The sequence below is a fragment of the Molossus molossus genome, unplaced genomic scaffold (assembly GCF_014108415.1).
Source record: "Molossus molossus isolate mMolMol1 unplaced genomic scaffold, mMolMol1.p scaffold_m16_p_2, whole genome shotgun sequence".
In the NCBI taxonomy this organism is placed as follows: Eukaryota; Metazoa; Chordata; class Mammalia; order Chiroptera; family Molossidae; genus Molossus; species Molossus molossus.
In genome coordinates, this window is record NW_023425355.1 from 90,714,544 (window position 1) to 90,739,550 (window position 25,007).

The 25,007-nt window shown below is 50.6% G+C and overlaps 1 protein-coding gene across 2 annotated transcripts; it reads left to right on the top strand.

The window, feature by feature from the left end:
- Positions 1-59: 59 nt before the first annotated feature.
- G6PD (glucose-6-phosphate dehydrogenase) lies at positions 60-15,083 on the top strand. Of its 2 annotated transcripts, none has more exons than XM_036270273.1 (13): positions 60-171; positions 1,077-1,215; positions 8,839-8,876; positions 8,968-9,076; positions 10,025-10,242; positions 10,957-11,115; positions 11,258-11,383; positions 11,741-11,834; positions 13,681-13,867; positions 14,151-14,386; positions 14,473-14,549; positions 14,671-14,763; positions 14,855-15,083. In XM_036270273.1, the coding sequence occupies exons 2-13, from the start codon at positions 1,096-1,098 to the stop codon at positions 14,943-14,945; spliced, it is 1,548 nt and encodes a 515-aa protein (XP_036126166.1). In that variant the 5' UTR covers positions 60-171; positions 1,077-1,095; the 3' UTR covers positions 14,946-15,083. The 2 variants fall into 2 exon arrangements, with proteins under 2 accessions (XP_036126166.1, XP_036126165.1); XM_036270272.1 differs by lacking the exon at positions 60-171 and adding an exon at positions 364-506.
- The last annotated feature ends 9,924 nt before the right edge of the window (positions 15,084-25,007 follow it).

Genomic DNA, 25,007 nt, shown 5'->3' on the forward strand with positions numbered 1-25,007 from the left:
TAAACTGGGGGCCCAGGAGGCGTGGCCACGCCGCTGGCGGATGTGGAGCCCTTTGCGAGGGCGCGGAGTGGCCCGCATTGGGGCAAAAGCCAAGTTGTAGGGGCGGGGCCGAGCCTACGATGATAACTGAGGGAAGGACGAGGAGCTGTACGCGGACCTGCTAGGCGTCGGGTACGCAGCACAGCTAAGGCGGGGACAGCAGGCCGCTTGCGGCACAGTAGCCGGCGGCAGTGCCTGCGCAGGTGCCGAAGGGGCGGGCCCAGGGAGGGGACCACGCGCTGGGGGGGGGGGGGGAGGAAACAGCCTGGGATGCGCGCGCACCTGCTCGCGCCCCGCTCCCACCCTTGCGAGGGAGGGTTCCGCGGAGGCCCCGCCCTCTCGCCTCGCCTGAAGCGGTCGGGCGCCCGCCCCCTCTTGTTAAATGGACCAGCGGGTCTCAGCCCCCGGAAACGGCCGGTAACTCCAAGGCTGTGAACTCCACGGGCGGCGGAGGCGGCGAGGAGCAGGTAATGAAGTGGGTGGGTGTCACGCTGGCTGAAGGGTGTGTTGCGCCGCGAGGCTCTTCGTTGTGCCATGCTTGGCAGCTGAGCAAAATCAAAGGGTCTTAACCCATCCAGTCGCCCCCATTGTACCCCTGAGAAGAATGAAAACCTGAGGGGAGCAGGGACTTGCCCGAGTGTCCCAGCTTGGCAGGAGGAGGCCTGGAGCTGCAGGGTCTAACATGCTCCAGCTCATTGTGGAGTTTCCACCTGATTTTCAGGGTGAGATGAACCTAGGCAGGTCATGCCATGCTCCAGCAGAGTTTTATTCAGCCCCCAAGAAATGAGGCTCTAGTTGGAATCCACTAGGGCTTTGGGTAACTTTATAATGTACACTGTGAAAGAAGGCTGCTTGGGAGTATAGCCAGAGCCCAGAGCCAGAAGTTTCTAACCCCCACCCTCAACCACCCTGCTTCTGCCCCAGCCATTCACAGCCAGTGGTTTCAATAATCAGATAGCTGGGTGAGAGCCCAAAAGATCCCTTAAGAAAGGAGCCAACTTCTCAATGCTCTTCTGTTCTCCTGCCTTGTCAACAAGTCTTTCACCAGAGAGCATCATGGCAGAGCAGGTGGCCCTGAGCCGGACCCAGGTGTGTGGGATCCTACGGGAAGAGCTGTACCAGGGTGATGCCTTCCATCAGTCCGAAACGTATATCTTCATCATCATGGGTGCATCGGTGAGTCTCCCCTAGGCCCTGCATCTTAATATCCAAACTTAGAGTGTGACATTGCTTAAGATCCCTTCCTGCTAGGTGCCCAGGCTTTCCCAACTGATTGTCATGGAGCCACTTGAGCTCTGCTTAGTTGGGCTCTCCCTCTTACTCCTGCCTATGTACCATTATTACCCCAGAACCACCTGGTATATACTCATTTTGAAGCATTTCTCAAATCTATGCACAGCCATTGACTAGACCCATGTCCCAGAGCTGGGAGGTCCTCAGGGACTGTCTGATTAGACTTCCTCCTCCCTAGGGAAAATTGAGATGCAAACAGGCGAGGCTATTCATTTTGTATCTATCTTTTTCAAACCTGTTTGTGACTTGACAAATATCACACAGTCAATTAGTTCCAGAGGCAGGATCTGAGGCCCAATTTCCACCTTGTCTCTCTCTACCCAAATTTCCTGGGGACAAACATTCAACCTTTCTCTGAATGCTATCTCTCTGTCCCAACTTCCAAGGCCTGCTGAGGAGCCCCATTGCCTAGCCAGTGACACTGTCATTTTACTCTGATAGGAAAGGCCATGACTCCCACACTAACACCCCCTCCCAGTGTAAAATATACAGGGGCTGGTGAGATGAGCTGCCAGAGCTTCATCTGGAAGTAAAAATGGCCTCCTCTTCATTTTTAATCCTGGTCATGACCAAGAAGAATCTGCTAAACGTCGCATGACCATTTTTGCTTGTAATTTATATAATCTTGAGCAAGAATTCTACCAAAACTAGTTAGCTCTTGACAGGATAAGCATTGTCTCTCTGCACCTTTCACATTATAGTCTCCTCAGCTCTGGAAGACCTTGGTTTTTTGTTCATGTATCATAACATGCTGCTGCCCTTTGCAGAGCCTGCTCCTTGTCAATTTTGAGATTCTGATCAGAACCTGGAAAAGGACATCCAGAATGCAGGGCGGGAGGCAGAGCCGGGGAAAAGGGTTCTGCCGGTGGGAGGGAAGGGAGGTCTACCCTAAGCACTGTCCTCTAACTCCCCATAAGTCCAAGTCTGGGGAATGCACAGGAGGAGCACATGGGGAAGGCTTGGCCTCCACCCTAGCCCCAGCCTGGTCCCCTTAGAGGAGCTACACCTATGTTGGCCACCAACCTTAACACCTAGGACTCTGACCATTAGGCCCTTTATCCAAGAAATGGTTTGGAAGAGAAAGTATCTCAGGATTATTTCTTCTCCTTTCCCTCATCCCCATACCAGCCTGTCATAGGATGATCCAGCACAGCATCCCAGACCACAATAAATGGCTTACGGCTCCAGGCCCTCAAGTCTTAGAGGTGTCATTGAGAACATCCAAGCTTGCTGTGTGATCTGGCAAGTCTCTTCCCTTCTCTGAATCTGTTTCCACATAGCAAATGAGGGCTTTTGAAGCAAGTGCTAGGAGTCCTCGGGCTCTGCCAAGCTGATTCTGTGACTCCTTGTTGCCTTCACCTGTGGCCATCTTGAGGTTGGGCAACTTTGTTTCTTTGCAATCGGTAGGGTTCCCCTTTACTCTCCCCTGCTCTGGGAGTGACAACCAGAGGCTTCCAGAGTAGAAGTGGGAAGTGCCACTCCAGCAGGGTGGAGTGGGAGAATACAGGTTGTCCTCCAAAGAAGAGCCTTCTTGTTCATTTCTCCATCTCCTATTCAAGGGGACTGGAACCAGGTGGGCTGGCCTCCCACACTCAGGCAGCACCTAGAACAGCTTCCAGAATCAGGCCTTCCATGCCTGCTCCTTCCATGTAGGAGGTAGGCAGGGTGGTACTGTGGGAAACCAGTGAGTTTTCTGTTCATTTCATCCAACAAATGGCGATCAGGTGCTTCCTCTGCAGTGCAGAGACACAGGTCCTGCCCTCCTCCTAGGATCTGTGTGCTGGGGGACCAGGACCCAAGGTGAGTTTGCAGCCCAGTAAGAATTCAGAGTGACACATGTGATAAAAGATAGAAACAGGCCCTTGTGTCCCCAGCCCCATCCCTCAGCAGATAGATTTCACAAGGAGGGCCTGCAGAGCCAAGGCCGAGGGAGCATTTCACACAAAGGGGAGAGCAAACACAGAACCCCCAGTGACTGGTGGGCCCCCCGGGGCAGCTGGGCCCATGTAGCCATCCTCTGCTCCTTCTTCCTCCCTTGCCCAATTACCCAACCCTCAGCCCCACACCCAACTTCCTTCCTGGTAGCATTATGATGCTAGCTCACAGAGTTACCCAATGGGCTTGGGGCTGCTCTCTGTTCCCCCTGCTGTGTAGGCACTTCCCCCCTTCTCAGGATTCCCACCCCCAAGCAGGAAGGGAGTGCAAGTACTTACTGTCCCAGTCCAGAAAGCTTTGGAATAAAAGAAACCAGTTCCTCCTTACAGACCAGCATGAGGGGAAGAATCTTGGGCCTTCCTCCCCCATCTGATAGGACCATAGCCAGGCTGAAGTGACTCTTCCCTCCAGGGGATGTAGAGAGGAATGGGGGTAAGAGAAAGAGAGAGGACTGGGAATTCACTTGGACAGGATTGGCTTACTGCTTGGTTCTCAGTGAGCCCCTCGTGAGCCCCTCGTTTGTCTGGACCTCAGTCTCCCCACCTGGACCACAAGGGCCATGAGCTCAATGGGTGCTCAGGAGCCATCCCAGTGACGGGCCTGTACAAGGGATGACCTGGCAGCCCCAGCCCCTCCCTTTCCTCGGAATGTTTCTGGACTGCCTTCTCCTTGGGCCGATAAGATTCTTGCTGCGTCATGATGATATTGGCACCCCCCTCAAAGTCCTGGTGATTCACAAGCCCCAGGGTGGAGTAGGGAGGCCCTTTTGTTGACTTTGCAGCCATGCTTACCTCAGCAGCCCCCAGTTCTCACCCTAATGGCCAGGAGCCAGCTGGGTCCCAGCCAAAGTCTGGGCTCCACCCCAGGAGACCCAGCAGATCTTTGACCTGAGTGACCCTGGGGGGACAGGATGGCCCGCCCACCCTGCAGGGCCTTAAGCTGGCATTTAACCCCTGAAGCTCTCTGTCATGCTTTCTGCCCTAAAACCCTCATAGACAGACATCAGCAGTAGTTTGGGTTTATAAGACAGTATACTGAAGTCAAACCTGGGCAGCAACAAGCAGGTGGCCCAGGTTCCTTTGCCCCAGCCAGGCCAGCTCCTGGTGGCTGGAGATCCTAATCAGGTCCTGCTTCTCCAACCAAGTCACTGTGTCCCTGGACAGCTCCTTCTCCACTGTGGCCCTGGAGCAAAATGAAGGGTGTAGGAAAGATTGCAGCATCTCACCAAGAGCTCCTGTAATTGATCTACACCCACACGTGGCATGCTGAGATTTGGTCATTGTCTTCCCACATTCCTTCTTGCAGAGGAGTCCAGCCCAGGCCAGCAGGGAGGGCAGGTTACCCCCAGCCCAAAGAGAGCAGCTGTCAGGCCCCACACCCCCCACTGCCCTGGGTTCTATGTCACCTCTTCCTTGGGTGACTTGGAGCCCGCAGACCGCTGGTTGCAGGGGCTGAGCAGAACTAGACAAGCAGGTTCTATCGCTAATTAATCCCAAAGGGAACGACAAGAACAAACAGTTTGGGGTGTGGGGCACTGTGACTCAGCAGACAGGGAACTAGTGCCCTGCCACCAATCTATTGCCTGTAGTCTGTCCTGATTCCCCACAGCCTGCTGGAATTGGATAGTAAGCAAATGTTTCCTGCCGTGAGGAGTTTGCAGGCTGAGTTTCTGATTGTTTCTCTTGGGGGCTAGTCCACAGCAAACCTCTCTGGAACCATCAGGGCCAACACTGAGCCAAGGCAAAAGAAGCAGAGTCCCCATCCATCCCCACTGGTAGGAGAAGCCAGAGGTGGGCACTGATGATCCCCAGTGAGTAGTGCACCTGTGGGGGTTACTGGGCATTGAGGGACATGGAGGGGAAGCTTGAAACTCAAACTGGGGCCCAGAGCTGAACCTTGAAGGACCAGTGAGGGTAACCATCTGAGGAGGCTGTGGCAGTGCTTCACACGGAAGGTAGCAATTCCAGTAGGGACCCACTCCAGAGCATTTAGGAGATCAGTTATAAGTAGTTGGCAGGCTTGGGCAGGGGCACTGACAGCATAGCCTGGTTTGGGAACTGCCCACTTTGGAAGTTTGGGGTCCCAATGGAGCCTGGAGATGGCCAGTAGACACCTGCTTATGTGAGCTTGGTGCTCAGTGAACTCTGATCTGGAAGAGACTTGGAGTTGTCCACATGCAGTCTCCCACCTTAAGCCCTGGGTAGAGGTCAGGTCACCCAAGGACATTGGAGACAGAGCAAAGAACAGGAAGAACATGAACGTTCAAGGCACCAGGCATCCCTAAACTCCCACGGAGTCTGCGAAATGGCCTTCCCCCACTCCCACCCATAGTAGGGATTTCCCACCCACAGGTACCACCCCTCCAGGCCCCCATTGCCTTCCTAACTGCCTGTCTGCAGAGGAATTTTAACCAGGTAGGGATTGTTTTGGTTCCAGTTGCTTGGCCTCCTTTTTTCTGCCTGGGGCAAATTCACATCCACCCCAGCCCAGCATATTCTTCCCCCCACCCCACCCCATTAGTTGGCAATGCTCAGTGGAGCGTGGGTTGTGCCCAGGCCTGTCCTGTTCTTCAATTACAGAGCAGGCAGATGAAAGGGCTCCCTGCTCTGTTCTTCTCCAAAAACCTGTGGCCATCCTTGCCCCTTCCTCTTCCAGCTGGAGGGGAGAATTCAATTGTCAGTTCACACAATTAAAGCACATTAGAATGGCTACAGCAACTGAGCTGGAATCTGGGGAGAAGGAACTTTGTGATTCTTTATAGAGTCTCCTGTCAAGTGTGTGGGATTCGCCATATTGTTGCTCACAGTTGCCATGTAACACTCTTGCTTTTATTTTGGAAAATTTCACATACACAAGAAGTCAACAGAATAGCTCTATGAATAGGCCACTGTCCATCACCCAGCTCCCACAACGTTCTGCCATCTTGCTTTACCCACTCTCTACCCTCTGCTCAATTCTTGTTGTTTTAGACTGTTCGTTTTTAGGCAATATTTGTACACATTGAAATACACAAACCTTAACTGTACAATTGATTGTAAATCTTTATCACGATGTAGGACATTTCCATCTCCCCAGGAAATACTTGGATGGTCTTCCCAGTCAATCCGCCACCTGCTTGCTCCAGGCAACCACTGATGTAATTTCTATCACAATAGATTAGTTTTTACTAATTTTAGAGCTTCATTTAGGTGAACTCATAATTTGACTCAGCATGTTTTTGAGATTTGCCTGCATTGGGTGTGTGGATCACTAGCTCATTGTCACTGAGTAGTATCCCATAGAATGAATATATAGCTTTTCCACCTACCTGTTGATTGATTTGAGCATTTGGGTTGTTTCCAAGTTAGGGATATTGTAAATTGAGGCTACTATGAACATCCATGTACAAGTATTTGCTCCCGAGGATATTTTTCCATTGATTTTTAGGTAGAGTAGAAGGGAGCGAAGGAAAGAGAGAGACACATTGATTGGTTGCTTCCCACACAACCCTGGCCAGGGCTGGGGATCAAACCTGCAACCCAGGTACATGCCCCTGACTGGAAACTGAACCTGTGGCCCTTTGGTCCACAGGCCGACACTCCAACCTCTGAGCCAAACCAGCCAAGACAATGATTTTTGCTTTTTAATATCAAACCAACCTTTTGTTTCCAGGATATCCCCCAACTTGGTTCTGACACGTCACATTTTTAACATTACAGGATTTTGTTTGCTAATGTTTTTTCCGCAGGATTTTGCCTCTGCATCTGCATGTGAATGAGACGGGCTGAGGGGTTCCCATGTGCCTTCCTGATAGGTCTCAGTACCAAGCTTCTGCAGGCCCCATAAAGTGGCTCAACAGTGCTCCCCATTGTGTTTGCAGTAGAGTTTACCTCAGGCTGGAGCTCTCTCTTCCTGGCGTTGTGGTAGAACCCACTGGCGAAGATCCTGTGCCAGGGTCAGGGTTGGGGTTGTCTTGGTGGGAAGGTTTAATGACTACAATCCTATTTCCTTAATGACCATTGCCCAATCAGGTCCCTCACTCCATTTTGGTAGGTTGGATTTTTCAAGAAATTTGTCCATTTCATCTAAGTTGTCAGAAGGGAATACGATTGTTTATAAAACCGTCTTCTGTGTTGCCTCACTGTAATTTTGTCCCACTGTACCCCTAATTCTTGGTGCCTTGTTTTAAATCCTCACCCAAGGATTTTTATTAATTTTTAGATAGAGTGGAAGGAAGGGAGGGAGGGAGAGAGAGAGAGAGAAACATCGATGTGAGAGAGACACATTGATTGGTTGCGTCCCACGTGACCCCAACTGTGGCTGGGGATCAAACCCACAACCAAGGTATGTTCCCTTGACGGGGTATCAAACCCAAGACTCTTTGGTCCACATGCTAACATCCTAACCACTAAGCAAAACCGGCCAGGGCTCTTGGTGCCTTTTAAAAAGCAATCTTGCCCTGGCCAGTTTGGCTTAGCGGTTAGAGCATTGGCCCACGGACCAAGGAGTCCCGGGTTTGATTCCAGCACTTGATGTCTCTCTCTCACATTGATGTTTCTTTCTCTCTCTCTCTCTCTCTCCCCTCTCCCTCCCCCCTCCCTCTCTGCCTCCCTCCCACTCTATCTGAAGATAAATGGAAAAATATCCTCAGGTGAGGATTAAAAAAGAAACAAGCAATCTTGCCAGAGAGTTGTCTGTTTTTCATTAGTCTTTTTCAAACCCCAACTTTTGACTTTGTTCATCTTTTGGTTTGTTTTCCATTTTATTAATTTTTCATTATATCCCGCCTTGAAACTTATTTGGCTTAAAATTTCTACTGTCCTTTTTCTAACTTCTTTTTTTTATCCTCACCCAAGGATATTTTTCCATTCGTGTTCAGGTAGAGTGGGAGGGAGGGAGAGAGAGAGAGAAACATCGACATGAGAGAGACACATCAGCTGGCTGCCTCTTGCAAGACCCTGACCAGGGCCGGGGACGAACTGCAACAGAGGTACGTGCCCTTGACCGGAATCAAACCCTCAATTCATTGGTCCACGGGCCGTCATTCTAACCGCTGAGCCAAACCAGCCAGGGCGCTTTTTCTAACCTCTTAAAATGAATGCTGAGGTCATTAATTTTGAGCCATTCTTTTTTTTGCCAACGTAAGTACTTAACCACATCTCACAAGTTTTTATATATGCTACTTCCATTGCCATTTGCTTCCAGTGAATGTAGTTTTCAGGTTTTCTTCTTTAGCCGATGAGTTTTCTAGAAGTGGGCTTTTTGGTTTGGCTTTGGTTCCGCTTGCTTGCACTGAGACCAGAGATCATGGTCTGTGTGATTGCAGGATGGCCAGATTGGTTGTGGTGCTTCCTGGCCAGCACGAGGTCCATATACCTCAAGGTGGTTCCTGCGATTGTGGGCACTGTTAGTTCAGGGTCAGGGTAAAGGGTTAGCACAGGCTCTAATTCAAGCTCCTCTACATACAGGAGTAGGACGGGTATGCTTGTGGTTGAGTGGTGACCCTGATCAAGTACCCGGGTCTCCATGTGGGGAGATCATTTAGGTCATGTACCCAGCTTCCCCTAACCATGACTATTCCCTCTGCCACAGGGTGACCTTGCCAAAAAGAAGATCTACCCCACCATCTGGTAAGCACCCTCCTCCACTGTCCCACTGCCCCACACCCTCCTCACCTTCCCTGCCCTTCTCGCCCTGGCCACAGCCATGTTCTGCCCTCAGGTGGCTGTTTCGGGATGGCCTTCTGCCTGAAAACACTTTCATCGTGGGCTATGCCCGCTCCCGTCTCACGGTGGCTGACATACGTAAGCAGAGCGAGCCCTTCTTCAAAGTGAGTAGCTTCCAGGGTCTCTGAAGGGGACAGCCCCCATCCCATTCCAGGATGCCCTTTCCTCCTCCCACTCTCACTCTCTGCTTCTGCTCCCCCAGGCCCTCTTTCCCTATCCTGCAGAGGGTCAGGGCCATGTTAGGACAGTCACCTGGGCCCCAAGCACTTCTTATCCTTGCCCTCCTTAAAACCACCCACACTACTCTGCTGAACTGGCACAGAAAACTGCCAACCTGCTCCTGCCATTTCCTAGATGACAGGAGGGGCACAGGGTGCGGCGCAGGAACCCTACGAGCCTGAGACCCCTGTTTCCCAGATCCCCCTCATGTGGACTCACTGTGCCCCAGGGCCAGGAGCTGAAAAAACCCCTAGACCAGCAGTTCTCAACCTGTGGGTCACGACCCCTTTGGGGGTTGAACAACCCTTTCACAGGGGTTGCCTAAGACCATTGGAAAACACATATTTCCGATGGCGATTCATAACAGTAGCAAAATTACAGTTATGAAGTAGCAACGAAAATAATTTTATGGTTGGGGGTCACCACAACATGAGGAACTGTATTAAAGGGTCACGGCATCAGGGAGGTTGAGAACCACTGCTCTAGACCATGGGAATCCTGCAGATTTGGGCTTTCCCAGCACACTGTAGTTTGGTGTAATGACTTTAGAAAGAGAGAGATCTTTCTATGGTATGTTTCTTCCAGGTCAAACTTTCCTGAAGTTTGACTTCTGTCTTAGGGCACGAGGTCCCCAGGGGTGCCCCTTCTGGACCTGGCCTGGGACTACTAGGCCCCATCCCCTGCAGTTGCCTTGGCCTTCCCCTTGGGTGTGCAAAGCTGATGAAATAGTGGTGAACCCAGTGTGGGGCTAGGTTGGCTGACTTCCAAAGGAGCCTGCCCTGGCTGTGGGATGAGCAAGGAAGGGCTGACATCCCTGTGTCCATCTTTGCCAGGCCACGCCAGAGGAGAAGCCCAAGCTGGAGGAGTTCTTTGCCTGCAACTCCTATGTGTCTGGCCAGTACGATCACGCAGCCTCCTATGAGCACCTGAATAACCACATGAATGCCCTCTGCCAGGGGTCACGGGCCAACCGCCTCTTCTACCTGGCCTTGCCCCCCACTGTCTATGAGGCTGTCACCAAGAACATCCGAGAGACCTGCATGAGCCAGACGTAAGGCTTGTCTTTTACTTTTCCTTCCTGCCTCCCTGGTGTGCCCTACCTCTGTCTGGCCTGCCCTGGCAGCTGTCATAGACCTAGGGCAAACTGGTCTAGGTAGTCTGAAAAAGCAGGATTTCCTTGTTTGTTCTCTACATGAATTAACTTCATAAAGAATGGAATAAGCTGTAAATACGGTAGCTTTCTGACATCCTTACTGAAAATACTACCACACATATTTATGTACTAAATCTGTAGACCCTCATAGTTTACCTCACTAGAAATCCAACTGTTCCTGAAAACAGTCCCCCTTAGCACCGCGACGTGGCAGTGTGGCTGCATGAAACTGCTGGTTGCTGCTGCTTAGGCTCTTTGGCATTTCCCAAAGTGCCCTTTATGACCACGAGGTGGCAGTGTTGCTCCACAAGAATCCCACTTCCTGGGCTTGGTCGCTCCGTTTTTTGCACAGCCATAGTAGTCTCTCTCACTTTGTTCTGGTTTTGAATGCAGAATACCATGTTGGCTCTCAGTGGGACTAACAAGGACTTTTTCCCATTTTAAAACCCACAGAGATAAATGTGGTCTTGAAGCCCCCACCTCCGGCTCTCCCACTAGCTCTTAGGCCACTCCTATCCCCACTCCCTAAGGAGAGGTTATTGGGGATGATGAGATTCTGGCCCCCGCTCCCCAGGGAGGGAGTGGGAGTGACAAGGCTCTGGGTTTCTGCAGAGGCTGGAACCGAATCATTGTGGAGAAGCCCTTTGGGAAAGACCTGCAGAGCTCCGACCAGCTGTCCAACCACATCTCCTCCCTGTTCTGTGAGGACCAGATCTACCGCATCGACCACTACCTGGGCAAGGAGATGGTCCAGAACCTCATGGTGCTGAGGTACAGCTGGGGCTGGGGCCAGGGCCACGGGATGGGGCGGAGGGGGACTGGGCCAGGTCAGAGGCGGGCACTGGGAGGCCTAGCCTGCCTTGCTGCTGCCTCATTGGATACAGCGCCAGCCTCTGCCCTGCCCCTCCTGCAGGTTTGCCAACAGGATCTTTGGCCCCATCTGGAACCGAGACAATGTCGCCTGCGTCATCCTCACCTTCAAGGAGCCCTTTGGTACTGAGGGCCGTGGGGGTTACTTCGATGAATTTGGGATCATCCGGTGAGAGCCCATCTTTCCTTCCTAGGAGGCATGCATGGGCATGGGGTACAATCTTGCCTTCCTACAGGGTCACCCCTCACTGTTCTAGGGGGTTCCTCCTTTCCCACCCTGAAGTTCAAATTGCAGCGGGAGTCTGATCAGTCAGTGATAGCTATCACTGACTCCTTCCTTGCCTTAAGGGAATCTGGTAGACACTGAGGATCAGGAAGCAAGTCTCGTAACTTGCTCAAAAGTCCCACTTGAAACCCCAGCCCCCAGAACCTGGCTAACAGGGAGGGGGCTAAGGCAGGGCTCACTCCTTGCACCTTTCTTCCAACATGGAAGCCCCTGACCGAGTTCTGCCTGCTTCCCTGCCAGGGACGTGATGCAGAACCACCTGCTACAGATGCTGTGTCTGGTTGCCATGGAGAAGCCAACCTCCACTGACTCAGATGATGTCCGTGATGAGAAGGTAGGTAGAGTTGCACGGTGCTGGTCCTCACTGCCAGCCCCAGTAACCAGCCCTGAGGAAGGGGTGCCCTAGGCTGGGAATCAGAAGTCCAAGATGTCATGTTGCAGGACTGAGTGACTGTTGTGCTAGGAATATATCCTAAGAAGCTGAAACACCAATCAGAAAGAATACATGCACTCCTATGTTCATAGCAGCACTATTTACAATTACTAAGATCTGGAAACAGCCCAAATGCCCATCAGTAGATAAGTGGGTAAAAAAGCTGTGGTACATTTACACAATGGAATACTATAGTAAGAAAGAAAGATCTCTTATCCTTTGAGGTGACATGGAGGGACCTGTAGAGTATTATGCTAAGTAAAATAAGCCAATCAGAGAAAGACAAGTATCACATGATCTCACTTATTTGTGGAATATAATGAACAAAATAAACTGATGAATAAAATAGACCCAGAGACATAGAAGTAGGGTACAGACTGACAAACCTCAGGGGGAGGGGGAGGGAATAGATACACCAGAGAACTTATATGCATGTATGCATAACCATTAGACATAGACAACAGTGTTGTGATGGGGGGTGCGGGATGGGGAGGAGGGTGTTGGTGGGGGGGGGGGGAGAAACATCTGTAACAAAAATGAATTAATAAAAAAAAGAAAAGAAGTCAGTTTAAAAACCAATTTTTCACCCTGGCCAGTTTGGCTCAGCGGTTGGAGCATCGGCCTGCAGACCAGAGAGTCCCAGGTTTAGTTCCCGCTAGGGGCACGTACCATAAATAATAATAACAATTTTTCCCCATAGCTTAACTTTTGTTTTTATTAATTTATTTTTGTTATAAATATTTCTCCTTTTTCCCCCCCACAGACACCCTCCTCCCTATCCCACCCCCCACCAAGCATTGTTGTCTATATTCATTGGTTATGCATACATGCATATAAGTTCTTTGGATTATCTCACCCCTACCCCCCCACCCCCCTCCTCTGAGGTTTGTCCGTCTGAGTACTCCTTCCTATGTCTCTGGGTCTGTTTTGTTTATCAGCTTTTTCTGTTCATTATGTTCCATAGCTTAACTTTTAAATCTTGAAAAGTCTTTTACGTTTTAATGTCTTTTTCTTTCTTCTGAGATTTTTTCAATGTTCAGAATTACTGACTTTAGCAATAAAGGAAGGCGCCCTGGCCGGTTTGGCTCAGCGGTTAGAGCATCGGCCTGCGGTCCGGAGAGACCCGGGTTCGATTCCCGCTAGGGGCATGTACTTCGGTTGCAGTTTGTCCCCGGCCCTGGTTGGTCGTGCAGGTGGCAACCACTCGATGTGTCCCTTTCACGTCGATGTTTCTCTCTCTCTCTTTCTCTCTTCCTCTCTCTCCCTCCCACTCTATCTGTATAAGAAATGGAAAAATGTCCTTGGGTGAGGATTAAAAGAAAAAGAAAGGAGGGTGCCTGGCCGGTGTGGCTCAGTGGTTGAGCGTCGACCCATGCACCAAGAGGTCACCAGTTTGATGCCCAGTCAGGGCACATGCCCAGGTTGTGAGCCAAATCCCCAGTGTGGGGCATGCAGGAGGCGGCCAATCAATGTTTCTCTCTCTCTCCCTCTTCCTTCCTCTCCCTCTAAAATCAATAAAGAAAAAAATATTTTAAAGAAGGAAAGGTAAGAGCAAAAACAAGAGTGACTGCTGTGTGACCAAGGGCAGACCCATTGCCTCTTTAAGCCTCAGCTTTTCCTTCAAAAAAAAAAATTAGGGTGTTTCTGGGGACCTTTGGGTGATGTGACTCTTCACGTTCTACCCTATGCTCGAGGCTGCTCCATCTTTTTACACAAGGGCCTCCTCTCTCCCCGGCCTCTATCCCAGGTCAAGGTGTTGAAATGCATCTCAGAAGCGCAGGTGAAAAATGTGGTCTTGGGCCAGTATGTGGGGAATCCCAATGGAAAGGGTGAGGCCACCAAAGGGTACCTGGACGACCCCACAGTGCCCCGTGGATCCACCACTGCCACCTTCGCAGCTGTTGTCCTCTATGTGGAGAACGAGAGGTGGGATGGTAGGTGACACGTCCAAGCCTGGCAGGCAGGCTGGCAAGCCCTCGTGGAGTTCTTCTCCCTGGGGTCCGACCCGCTCACGGCCAGCAGCCAGCCAACATGGGATGCTGGAGGGAAGAGGGCCAGCAGGGTGGGACCCAGCCACCTTGCCACACTTGTGCATGCACACACCTTCACTCGCATGCACCCTGTCACACACTCCCTCCCTCACTCCCTCATACATGCGGTATGTGGCCTGGGCTGCTGGCAGAGCTGGTCCTGAGGTTAGCCTTGTTCCCCACCCAGGGGTGCCCTTCATTCTGCGCTGCGGCAAAGCCCTGAATGAGCGCAAGGCCGAGGTGCGTTTGCAGTTCCGCGATGTGGCTGGAGACATCTTCCAGCAGCAGTGCAAGCGCAACGAACTGGTGATCCGAGTGCAGCCCAATGAGGCCGTGTACACCAAGATGATGACCAAGAAACCCGGCATGTTCTTCAACCCTGAGGAGTCGGAACTGGACCTGACCTATGGCAACAGATACAAGGTGAACACCCAGCCCAGGGGGCTGGGCTGGGCTGGGCTGGGGGTCTCTGGGTTTGCAAACAACCTCAGTGACACCCTCTCTTGCAGAACGTGAAGCTCCCTGATGCGTACGAGCGCCTCATCCTGGATGTCTTCTGTGGGAGCCAGATGCACTTCGTGCGCAGGTGGGGGGCCCTGCTTATATGCAGCGGGGACTGGGTTCCAGGCAGTGGGGACCACCTTCCCCCTTCCCTGTCTCCCTTTATGTCCCCACATCCCCCCAAAGCCACAAATGTGTCCCCTCAGTGACGAGCTCCGGGAGGCCTGGCGGATCTTCACACCACTGCTGCATCAGATCGAGCGCGAGAAGCCCCAGCCCATCCCCTACGTTTATGGCAGGTGAGGGGTAGGCATGGCGGGAGGGATGGGAGGAGGACACTGGGGCTAAGGGCTCCCTCACTGCTTTCCTCTGCCTGTCTCTCTTTCTCAGCCGAGGTCCAGCAGAAGCAGATGAGCTGATGAAGAGAGTGGGCTTCCAGTATGAGGGCACCTACAAGTGGGTGAACCCCCACAAGCTCTAAGCACCGAGCCCTTTCCTACCCCGTTTGTTTCTGCCCTTCCCACCTTCTCACCGCCTGACCCCACATCAGGAGGACTTCGGGACCATAGGCCTCAGCCTCACATTCCTGGCCCTGGGCCCAGTTACATTCCTCAACCACCAACACTCAACTCATGCTATGACCATCCCCAGCCACCACTGGCCCCACCTGAGCCAGCTTCTGTCTATGGCACTGAGCCCCAATGGAAGGAAGAACAGTGACCTTCCATTTGTCCCAGGTTCCTCAGCCTAGGATGGGAGTTAGGGATAAGGGGAAGGATCATTGGGTGGGCCTCATTGGGCCAGTGGCCGACCCACACCCCCACTGGCTATGGGCAAGCTCCTCAGAACCCAGGGAAAGGGGGCAAGCGTGTCCACACCAGCCTCGGGGCCACTCTACATTCCTGATCACCTGCTGGACGGGACTTTTTTGCTGCCCATCAGTCCCCCATGTTTCGGGCCCCCTGAATGTCCCTCTGCCCCACCAGGCCAACTCTGCACTCCATGGCCCACCTCACCCACAGGTGCCACCCTTGCTACTAGAAAAACAGAAGCAGAAGGTGGGATGCCCCACTTCAGCCCTCTACCATTAAATTCACAAACAGACCCACTGTCCCCTGGTCATTTCTTTCCTGCCACCTGTGACCATGAAGCAGGGTACTTGCACCTGAGGCCAGCCCACCTGGTAGAGGGCCTCTGGCCACCTGCCTTTCTCAGGACCCATCCCTCGCCCCTTTCCTGTTACTCGGTTCCTGGAACCTGGATTTCCTTCACCCCTGACCCTGTGTCCCATCGTGACCCATCCCTGCATCCCAGTACCTCCAAGGTCCCCCTCATCTCTGCCTTCATCCTTTCCCACTCCATGGGATACAAGGACAGATCAAATTCTTTTTACCTTCTACCTAAATGCTTCATTGAGCATCCTGCCCTTACAGTGTTCCTGCCTCAGCCAGCAACTTAAAGGAATTGAGGTCCATTTGCACACATTGCCAGTCCATGGAAGTGAGGAGTATTTAGGAAGGAATGTCAACAGGATCTTGTGGCTGACATCGATGCCAAGAGGGAAGGGATAGTCCAGGGAGGCATTGTAGCCTGGCTACTCTAAAGCAGACAGCTGGGGTCCTGAGATGGACTGGGGGTCTTCAGGTACCTTATTTATCCTGTCACAGGTTGAAGGCCAGAAGTCTGAAATCTAGGAATGAGCAGGGCTGCATTGCCTCCAAGGCTGTAGGGGAGAGACCTTCCTTGCCTCCTCTAGTTTCTGCTGGTGGCAGATGTTCCTTGGCTTGTAAACATGTCATTGTCTGCCTTCATCTTCATGCAGTCCTCTGCCTGTGTGTATCTATCTCCTGTTTTCTTAAATGGACACCAATCATACTGGATTAAGTACACCACTGTACTTAAGTGTGACCTCAACCTAACTTGATTACTTCTACAAACACCCTATTTTCTTTTATTTTTTTTAATATGTTTTTTATTGATTTTGGAAAGGAAGGGAAAGAGAGAGAAACATTGATGAGAAACATCAACATCAATCGGCTGCCTCCTGCACGCACCCTACTGGCGATCCAGCCTGCAACCCCGGCATGTACCCTCACCAAGAATCGAATCAGTGACCTTTTTGTGCATGGGATGACAATCCACTGAGCCAGACCAGCTGGGAAAACACCTATTTTCTAATAAGGTCACATTCCAAAGTTCCAGGTAGACATGGATTTGGGGGGCGGGGAGACACTTCAAACCAGTACACTCCCAACAAAGGCAATACCCCTTGCACATCTGTCCCGCCCCTCAGCTGAGCACTGGGGAGATGTTAGGAACCAGCACTGTGGTTCCTAAGTTCATGGGCCTGAGTTCTTTTAGATGCAGCCAACTAGGAACAAAAGGAACATAAAATGATTATATGGTGGGTGGAAGTTTTCTGGAGGGACCAAACCAGCAACCCAGGAAATGACCAGGGAAGGAAAGTTCCACTCCCAGGGAGGTGAGCACACACAAGGACCCTGCAGCTGACAGGGCTTGGTGTTCCAGGATGGGGAAGGCCCTCAGGCTGTTAGCAAGAGTTCATCAGCCCGTGGTCCCTCTGTCCCCCACCTCTTCTTGGGAAAGCAATTGCCCAGGGCTTTTCCCACCAACCATCCTTACTTAGCCTGCCGTTGAAAGCAAGCTGATCTGCATAGTCCCCCTAGCCTAGAATGGTAACAGTTGGGAGTCCAGTGCAGTTTGATGGGTGGAGCACCAGGTAGGGATGAGCCGAGGTTCCTGCTCAGGTCTCTGCAAAAGTAATATATAGATGAAGAAATTCAAATTGCACGTTGGCCTGTTGCCATCCCATAAGCTGGGATAGTACGTCACCCCACACACATACACACCATATACAAACTGCATCCCCAGTCACTATTCCTGCTCTCCCCATCTCGTATAACCAGGAGAGGTAGTATCTCCAAGATATGGGAGGAAAGATCAAATTCACCTGGACCCCACTGACTAGGGAAAGAAAGAGCTTTATGGGACAGGGACAAGTCACAGACCCTTAAGTAAAGTGACTTTTTTTGTTGTAATCCTCTCCTGAGAATATTTTTCCATTGATTTTTTTTTTTACATAGAGTGGGAAGGAGAGAGCGAGAAAGAAACATCAACGTGAGAGACACGTCAATTGGTTGCCTTCCGCATGACCCCAACCAGGACCAGGGATCAAACCTACAACCTAGGTACATGCCCTTCACTGGGAATCAAACCTGGGACCCTTTGATCCATAGGCTGATGCTCTAACCACGAAGCCAAATCAGGGAAAGTAAGGTGACTTTTTAAGGCTGAATGTGTACTTCACAGTCCCTTCTAGTTCAGACCCACGCAGAGTGCCTGAGAAGGCTCCATGTGGACAGAATTGGAGGCCAGGCCTTGGTCCTCACTTATGTGGTCTAGAGAAGGGGCAATTGGGGCCAGCCTAGGGACTCAGGCTCCCTGTAACCCTTTGGCTCGTGTAGCTACAGAGAGTCTTACCCTTGACTCAGGTGCAGCCATGTGGCTGTGATGGGGGCAGACGAGGCTTTGCAAAAGGCTCAGGATGACACAGAGCCATGGCCCCCCAGATGATGACCAGAATGGTACAGAGTCCCCCTGGAGACGCAGCCACGCCTTCCCCCTGCTTACTACCAGAAGGTGCTATCTTCTTGCCTGCACCTAGAGTAGACACATCTAAATCCCCACCAGCCCTGGCTTGCAGACCTGATGAGGAGAGACAGCTGTCAGTCATACCTGTGTGATTACACTGGAGCAGATGCAACTGGCTTGCAGTCCTGAAACCTCAAATCCTCAGTACGCACCTGAGGAGGACATCGAACCCTTGAGTGGGAAGCCAAATAAAGGCACAGGGGGCCTTCAGGCTTAGAGCCCTTTCACAGAGCTCCCTCCCCCAGAAGTTTACAGACTGGGGACCTAGCAGAGTTGTATGCTGGGGATAGTCCTCACAGGATCCCCAGGTCCCCTGATGAACCTGCTGGCAAAGGGATGCTCCCAGAAGTGTGGGACAATCCAAGTAGGGGCAGCAGCAGGAGTGGAGGAGGGACCCAGCTCTTCCTGGGCTTCTAGCACATGATGACTGTGAGCAGGAAGGAAGGACTGTGGGGACCTCCCAATCTGATCCTGCTTTGAGTGTCTCCGCTGTGACAGAGGCATGAGTGCCCAGGTGAGGGCAACCAACTGACACCTCAAATCTGGGTGCTACACTGGGGCATAAATATGAGGACCCGCCCTCTGGGTGACCCTGTAGGAGGTGAAAGCCCTGATGAGGGCAGTCAACTGTCAGCTCTAGGAGCCTGCAATGGGGAAGAGGCATGAGGTCCCAGGTAGATTCAGCTGTTACCTCCCATATAGGTACCTAAAATGAAGCACAAGCGTGAGGGATCAGGTGAAGACAGTCATTTGTCACCTCATTTCTGGGTGAATACATTCTGACACAGACCTTAGGGCCTCACTGAATTGAGTCAAATGTTACCTCAGCTCTGGAACCTTACAATGTGAAACAGAGATGACAGACCTGATGAGGAGAGACAGCTGTCAGTCATACCTGTGTGATTACACTGGAGCAGATGCAACAGGTCTCAGATGAGGAAAGACTTCTGTCACCTCAGCTCTAGGTGGCAACATTGGTGCTGAAGTATAAGGGCTTTCAACTGGCATGGAATCTACACTGAGACAAAGGAGGGCCCTGTGAAGGCAGCCAACAGTTCCCTCAGCTCTGGTGCCTACACTGGAGTGGAGACATTGGGTCCAGGTTTTGACATTCAGCATTTAATTCCTGGATGCCTAGACTAGGGAGAGGCTTAAGGGCTCGGGAGTGAAGAATCACCTTTCACATCAGCTCTTTTTTTGTTGCTGATTTGAGAGCGAGAGATCAATTTGTAGTTTCACCCATTCATGCACTCATTGGTTGCTTCTTATATGTGCCCTGATCGGAGATTGAACCTGCAACCTTGGCATGTCGGGATGACATTCTAACCAACAGAGCTACCTGGACAGGGCTCACATCATCTCTTGATGCCTAACCTCTGGTAGAGGCATGAGCGACAGATGAGGGTATTCAACTGTTACTTTAAATCTGGGTTCCTACCCTGAGGCAGAGCACGAGGACCCAAGACACAACACACAGGTAACACTTCAGTGATGGGAGATACACTGGGGAAGACATAAGGGCACTGGAATGTCACCTCAGCTCTATGTAGCTACACAAGTCAGACATTAGGACCCAGGTGACAATATCAACAGAAAGCCCAGATACTGATATTTATACCACAAAGGAGAATGAGGGACTTGGTAGAGACATAAGGACTCAACTGGGGACCATCAACTATCACTTCACACTGGGTACCTGCCCAGGTGAAGACAGTCAACTGAAAGCACAAATCTTGGTGCCTACAGTGGAAAGGACTATAGGCACCGAGGGGAATGAGGGACCACAGAGGTGATTCAGCTGTCACTTCAGCTCTGGGTCACTAAATGTAGGCAAAGTCAAGAAGGATTAGATGAGGACAGTCAACTCTTACCTCAGCTCTGGGTGCCTACTCTGGAGTAGAGGTAGGAGGTACCTGCACTGGGGCAGAAGCACACAGGCCCACATAGTTATCATCAACTGACAACCCAATGGTCGGTGTCCACGCTGAGAGAAGGGAAAGAGGGATCAGTTAATAGTATCAATTGTCTGGGTGCCTACAGTGGGACAGGAAGACCCAAGGAAAAACAGTCAACTGGCATCTCAGCTATGGGAGCTACACTGGGACACAAGCAAGAGGGCCCAGAGGAGACATTCTCTGCCACTTCATACTGGTTGCCTGTATTGGGGTAGGGATGTGAGGGCTTGTAACAAGAGGGTCTAATCCTCTTTACGTTCCCATCGAAAAACAGTACCAGAGAAAATAAGGGACTTGCACAAGGCTGCTCCTGAGGCACAGCAGGTCTGAAACTGATCCCAGGCCTCTGGCCCATCACTCATGTGGTACACCTAGGGATGGTGGATTTACCTCAAGGGGACTCATTAAACCAACTTTCCAAAATGCCTGCTGTGAGCAAGATGTAAACACTGTCCTCTAAGAACTACCAATCTGGCAAATGCCCCAATCCTGGCTGGCAGCCCAGGAGTGTGAGTAACCCAGAGCTTCCTCTAGTGGACATCACAACTACTAACATTGCATGAAAGACCATTGAGGAGGACAGGGTGCCAAATGATCAGTAGCCACAAATATGTGAAAGTTTGACAAATAGTTACCATTATCTCTAATCCCAAATTCCATGACAAAATCCAAATACTAACCCCTGACTGCAGCAGCAGGGTCCTGAAACTGATTACCTTGATCTTGTTAGGGGGAATGAGAGAGTTGTGTATGCTGTTGTAGAAGCTACTGGGTTTTTTGTTTGTTTGTTTGTTTTTATCTTTATTGTTGAATGTATTACAGATGTTCCTCATTTTTCCCCCATTGAACCCCTCCTCCCCACTCCTGCCCCACTCCTGGCTTTACCCACACTGTTGTCTGTGTCCATTGGTTATGCATACATGCATATAAGTTCTTTGGTTTATTTCTTCCCACCCCCCAATCCCCTTCCCTTTGACGTTTGTCAGTCTAGCAACCAATTTGTACTTCTTACTTCCTTCACCTTTTTCACCCATTCCCCCAACCCCCCTCCCATCTGGCAACCAACAAAATGTACTCTGTATCTATGAGGATGTTTCTGTTCTGCTTGTTCATTTTGTTTGTAGATTCAGTTGTTGATGGATATGTATTCATTGCCAATTTGTTTGTTCATATTTTTTATCTTTTTCTTCAAGAAGACCCTTCAACATTTCATATAATAATGGTTTGGTGGTGATGAACTCCTTTAGCTTTTCCTTGTCTGGGAAACTGTTTATATGTCCATCGATTCTAAATGACAGCTTTGCAGGATAGAGTAATCTTGGTTGTAGTTTCTTGCTTTTCATCACTCTGAATATTTCTTGCTACTCCCTTCTGGCCTGCAAAGTTTCTTTTGAGACATCAGCTGACAGTCTTATGGGAACTTCCTTGTAGGTAACTAACTGCTTTTCTCTTGCTGCTTGTAAGATTCTCTCTTTGTCTTGAACCTTTTGCATTTTGATGATGATGTGTCTTGGTGTGGGCCTCTTGGGGTTCATCTTATTTGGGACTCTCTGTGCTTCCTGGACTTGTATGTCTGTTTCCACCAAGTTAGGGAAGTTTTCTACCATTACTGTTTCAAATAGGTTTTCGATTTCTTGTTCTCTCTCTTCTCCTTCTGGCACCCCCAAGATGCACACTTGAAGTTGTCCAGAGGCTCCTTACACTATCCTCATTTTTTTGGATTCTGTTTTCTTTTTGCTGTTCTGATTGGGTGTTTTTTGCTTTCTTATATTCCAAATCAATGGCTTGCTTCTTGGCTTTACCTACTCTAATATTGAATCTGTGTAAATTATTCTTTTTTTTTTTTTAATCCTCACCCGAGGATATTTTTCCATTTTTTGTACAGATAGAATGGGAGGGAGAGAGAGAGAGAAACATCAACGTGAAGGGACACATCGAGTGGCTGCCACCCGCATGACCAACCAGGGCCGGGGACAAACTGCAACCGAAGTACATGCCCTTAGCGGGAACCGAACCCGGGTCTCTCCGGACCGCAGGCCGACGCTCTAACCGCTGAGACAAACTGGCCAGGGCATAAATTATTCTTTATTTCAGTTAGTGCCACCTTCATTTCTGACTGTGCATCCTTCATTTCTGACTGGTCCTTTTTTATACTCTTGAGGCCCTCACTAAGTTCACTGAGGTTCTCACCAAGTTCATTGAGCATCCTTATAAGCAGTATTTTGAACTCAGCATCTGTTAGGTTGCTTATCTCCATTTCATTTAGTTCTTGTCCTGGGGTTTTGTTCTGTTCTTTCATTTGGGACCTGTTTCTTTGTCTCCTCATTTTGGCTGCCTCCCTGTGTTTGTTTCTATGTATTGCTTAATGAGCGGTATGGGGCTAGCTGAGACCAGATGCTGCTTGTTTGGAAGAATTGAGGAAAACCTGAAGCAGGATCCAAGACAGGCCAATCCTATGGTTAACCAACTGGCAACAGCTTGGGTGGGCCTAAAAGTTGTGTGGGGCGGGGCGGGGCCTCAGGGAGTCAGCAGGGTGGGGCTACCAGTGTGAGCCAGGTTGCTGGAGTCCCAGATATGGCAGCTGTCTGCCGCCCCAGGGAAGGGCTCCCCAAAGTAACAAAGGCCTCTGACATTACATCTGTCCCAGAGAAAGCCCCCTCTCCAGCCCTCGCTCCAGTGCCAAACAGCTCAGTTCTTCCCCGTATGTCTCTGGCGCCCCTTCAGCTGCCTCCCCTCCAAGCTTTGAGGGAGAGAGTCCGATAAGAGCCCTTTAAGAGGAGCTGCCTTGGGCTCCAGCTGCCTCGGCTTCCCTGAGCCTCAGTTCCCACTGGTTTGCCAGCCAGAAATTATGGGGACTTCTCTTCCTGGCACTAGAACCCTGAGCGGGGTGCCTGGTGCGGGACGGGGACCCCTCAGTCCTCAGGGAGGACCTTCCCAGCCCAGGTGTCCTCCTGATTTTTATCCGCCACACGTGGGTGTGGGACCAGCCTGTCCGCCTCCGCCCCTGCCACCAGTCTCACTGCCGCTGCTGCTTTAATCCCGTAGTTGTAGGACTTCCATTCAGCTTGATTTCAGGCGGTTTTGCATAATGGTTGTTCTGTAGTTTAGTTGTAACTTTGATGTGGTTGTGGGAGGACGTGATACCGCATTTACCTACCCGCCATCTTGACTGGAAGTCCCCAAAACTACTGGGTTCTAATGAGAGGTTTGTCACTGCCTAGTTCTGTAGGCTTTTTCTCTGTATTTTGGATTCTTAGGAAGGTTGCCATAAGTGCGGTTATTGAGTCAAGGAGCACAGATGTTTCTGTGGTTCCCATGCCACCCAGCTGCTGCCCTCCAGAAGGATGTCCTGTTGACTGGGGTGACCCCAACTCTTTCAGTGCGGTAGGTGATCAGGATGCATTGGGTGGTGTCAGGGACACCCTCCTGAAAGAGGCTAGAGGAGCAGTCAGGAGTTTTCCCTGCCCCTCATCAGAGCGATGTGGAAGACAGTGTGAAGGCACTTCCATCTAGAAATCAGACTGCAAGGAAAGGCATCGTAAGGAAGGTTGAGCCTTGTTATCTCTGGCTCACAGCCTTCTGGCGTTTTTTCCTGTATACTCTTCTGTACCTCCATATTTTATTTATTTATTTATTTTATCCTCCCCTGAGGACATTATTTTTTTGCATTTATCTTGAGATAGAGCATGAGGAAGTGTTGTAGACCAATGAGACAGACCAGACTCAGACTCCGAACTGGGTTCAAATTAAGAGAGCTTTATTAGCCGCGCGGCAGCTGTCCCATCCTACTCAGAGGAGAGAGCAGCCCCAAGCTCAGGGGGAGGGTTGCTTATATAGTTGTCTTAGCCCCTGTTAAGGAATTTGGGTTAAGGGTATGCGAGCAAGCAAGCACTACAGAAGCAGATATTTGCAGTTAGCTGTTATGCCTGAGGGAACAATCAGTTTCTGTGTACACAAAGCAATGGTTATCTATACAATGCAGTGGCTATCTATTAGCAGATGGTTCGTGCCATTCCCTTAAAATCCAGGGGGCAAGGTCATGTGTTTGTCCTTTACAGAAGGGAGAGAGAAACATCAATGTGAGAAAGACATATAGAGTGGTTGCCACCCACACGACCCCAATAAGAGCCGGGATCAAACTGCAACTGAGGTACATGCCCTTAGCGGGAACCGAACCCAGGCCTCTCTGGTCTGCAGGCCAATGCTCTGACTGCTGAGCCAAACTGGCCAGGGCCATATTTTTATTATTATTATTATTATTTTATTTTTTTAATAATACCCGAGGATATTTTTCCATTTATCTTCAGATAGAGTGGGAGAGAGAGAGAGAAACATCACGGGGAGAGGGACACATTGCCTGGTTGCCTCCTGCTCCACCCGACCAGGGCCAGATAGAACCACAAGGGAGGTACATGCCCTTGACCGGAGTCATTGGTCAGCGGGCTGATGCTCTAACCACTGAACCAAACCAACCAGGGCTATAACTCTATGTTTTGTTTTGTTTTTTTTATCCTCACCCGAGGATATTTTTTGATATTTTTTTTCAGATAGAGTGGGAGGGAGAGAGAAAGAGAGAAACATCAACATGAAAGGAACACATCGAGTGGCTGCCACCCGCACGACCAACCAGGTCTGGGGACAAACTGCAACCGAGGTACGTGCCCTTAGCGGGAACTGAACCCGGGTCTCTCTGGACCGCAGGCTGATGCTCTAACCACTGAGCCAAACTGGCCAGGGCTATAACTCTATGTTTTTAAAAGGCACATATATCAACCTTAAAACAATTTCTTTTTTTTTTTTTTTTTATCCTCACCCGAGGACATTTTTCCATTTTTTTGTACAGATAGAGTGGGAGGGAGAGAGAGGAAGAGACAGAGAGAGAGAAACATCGATGTGAAAGGGACACATCGAGTGGC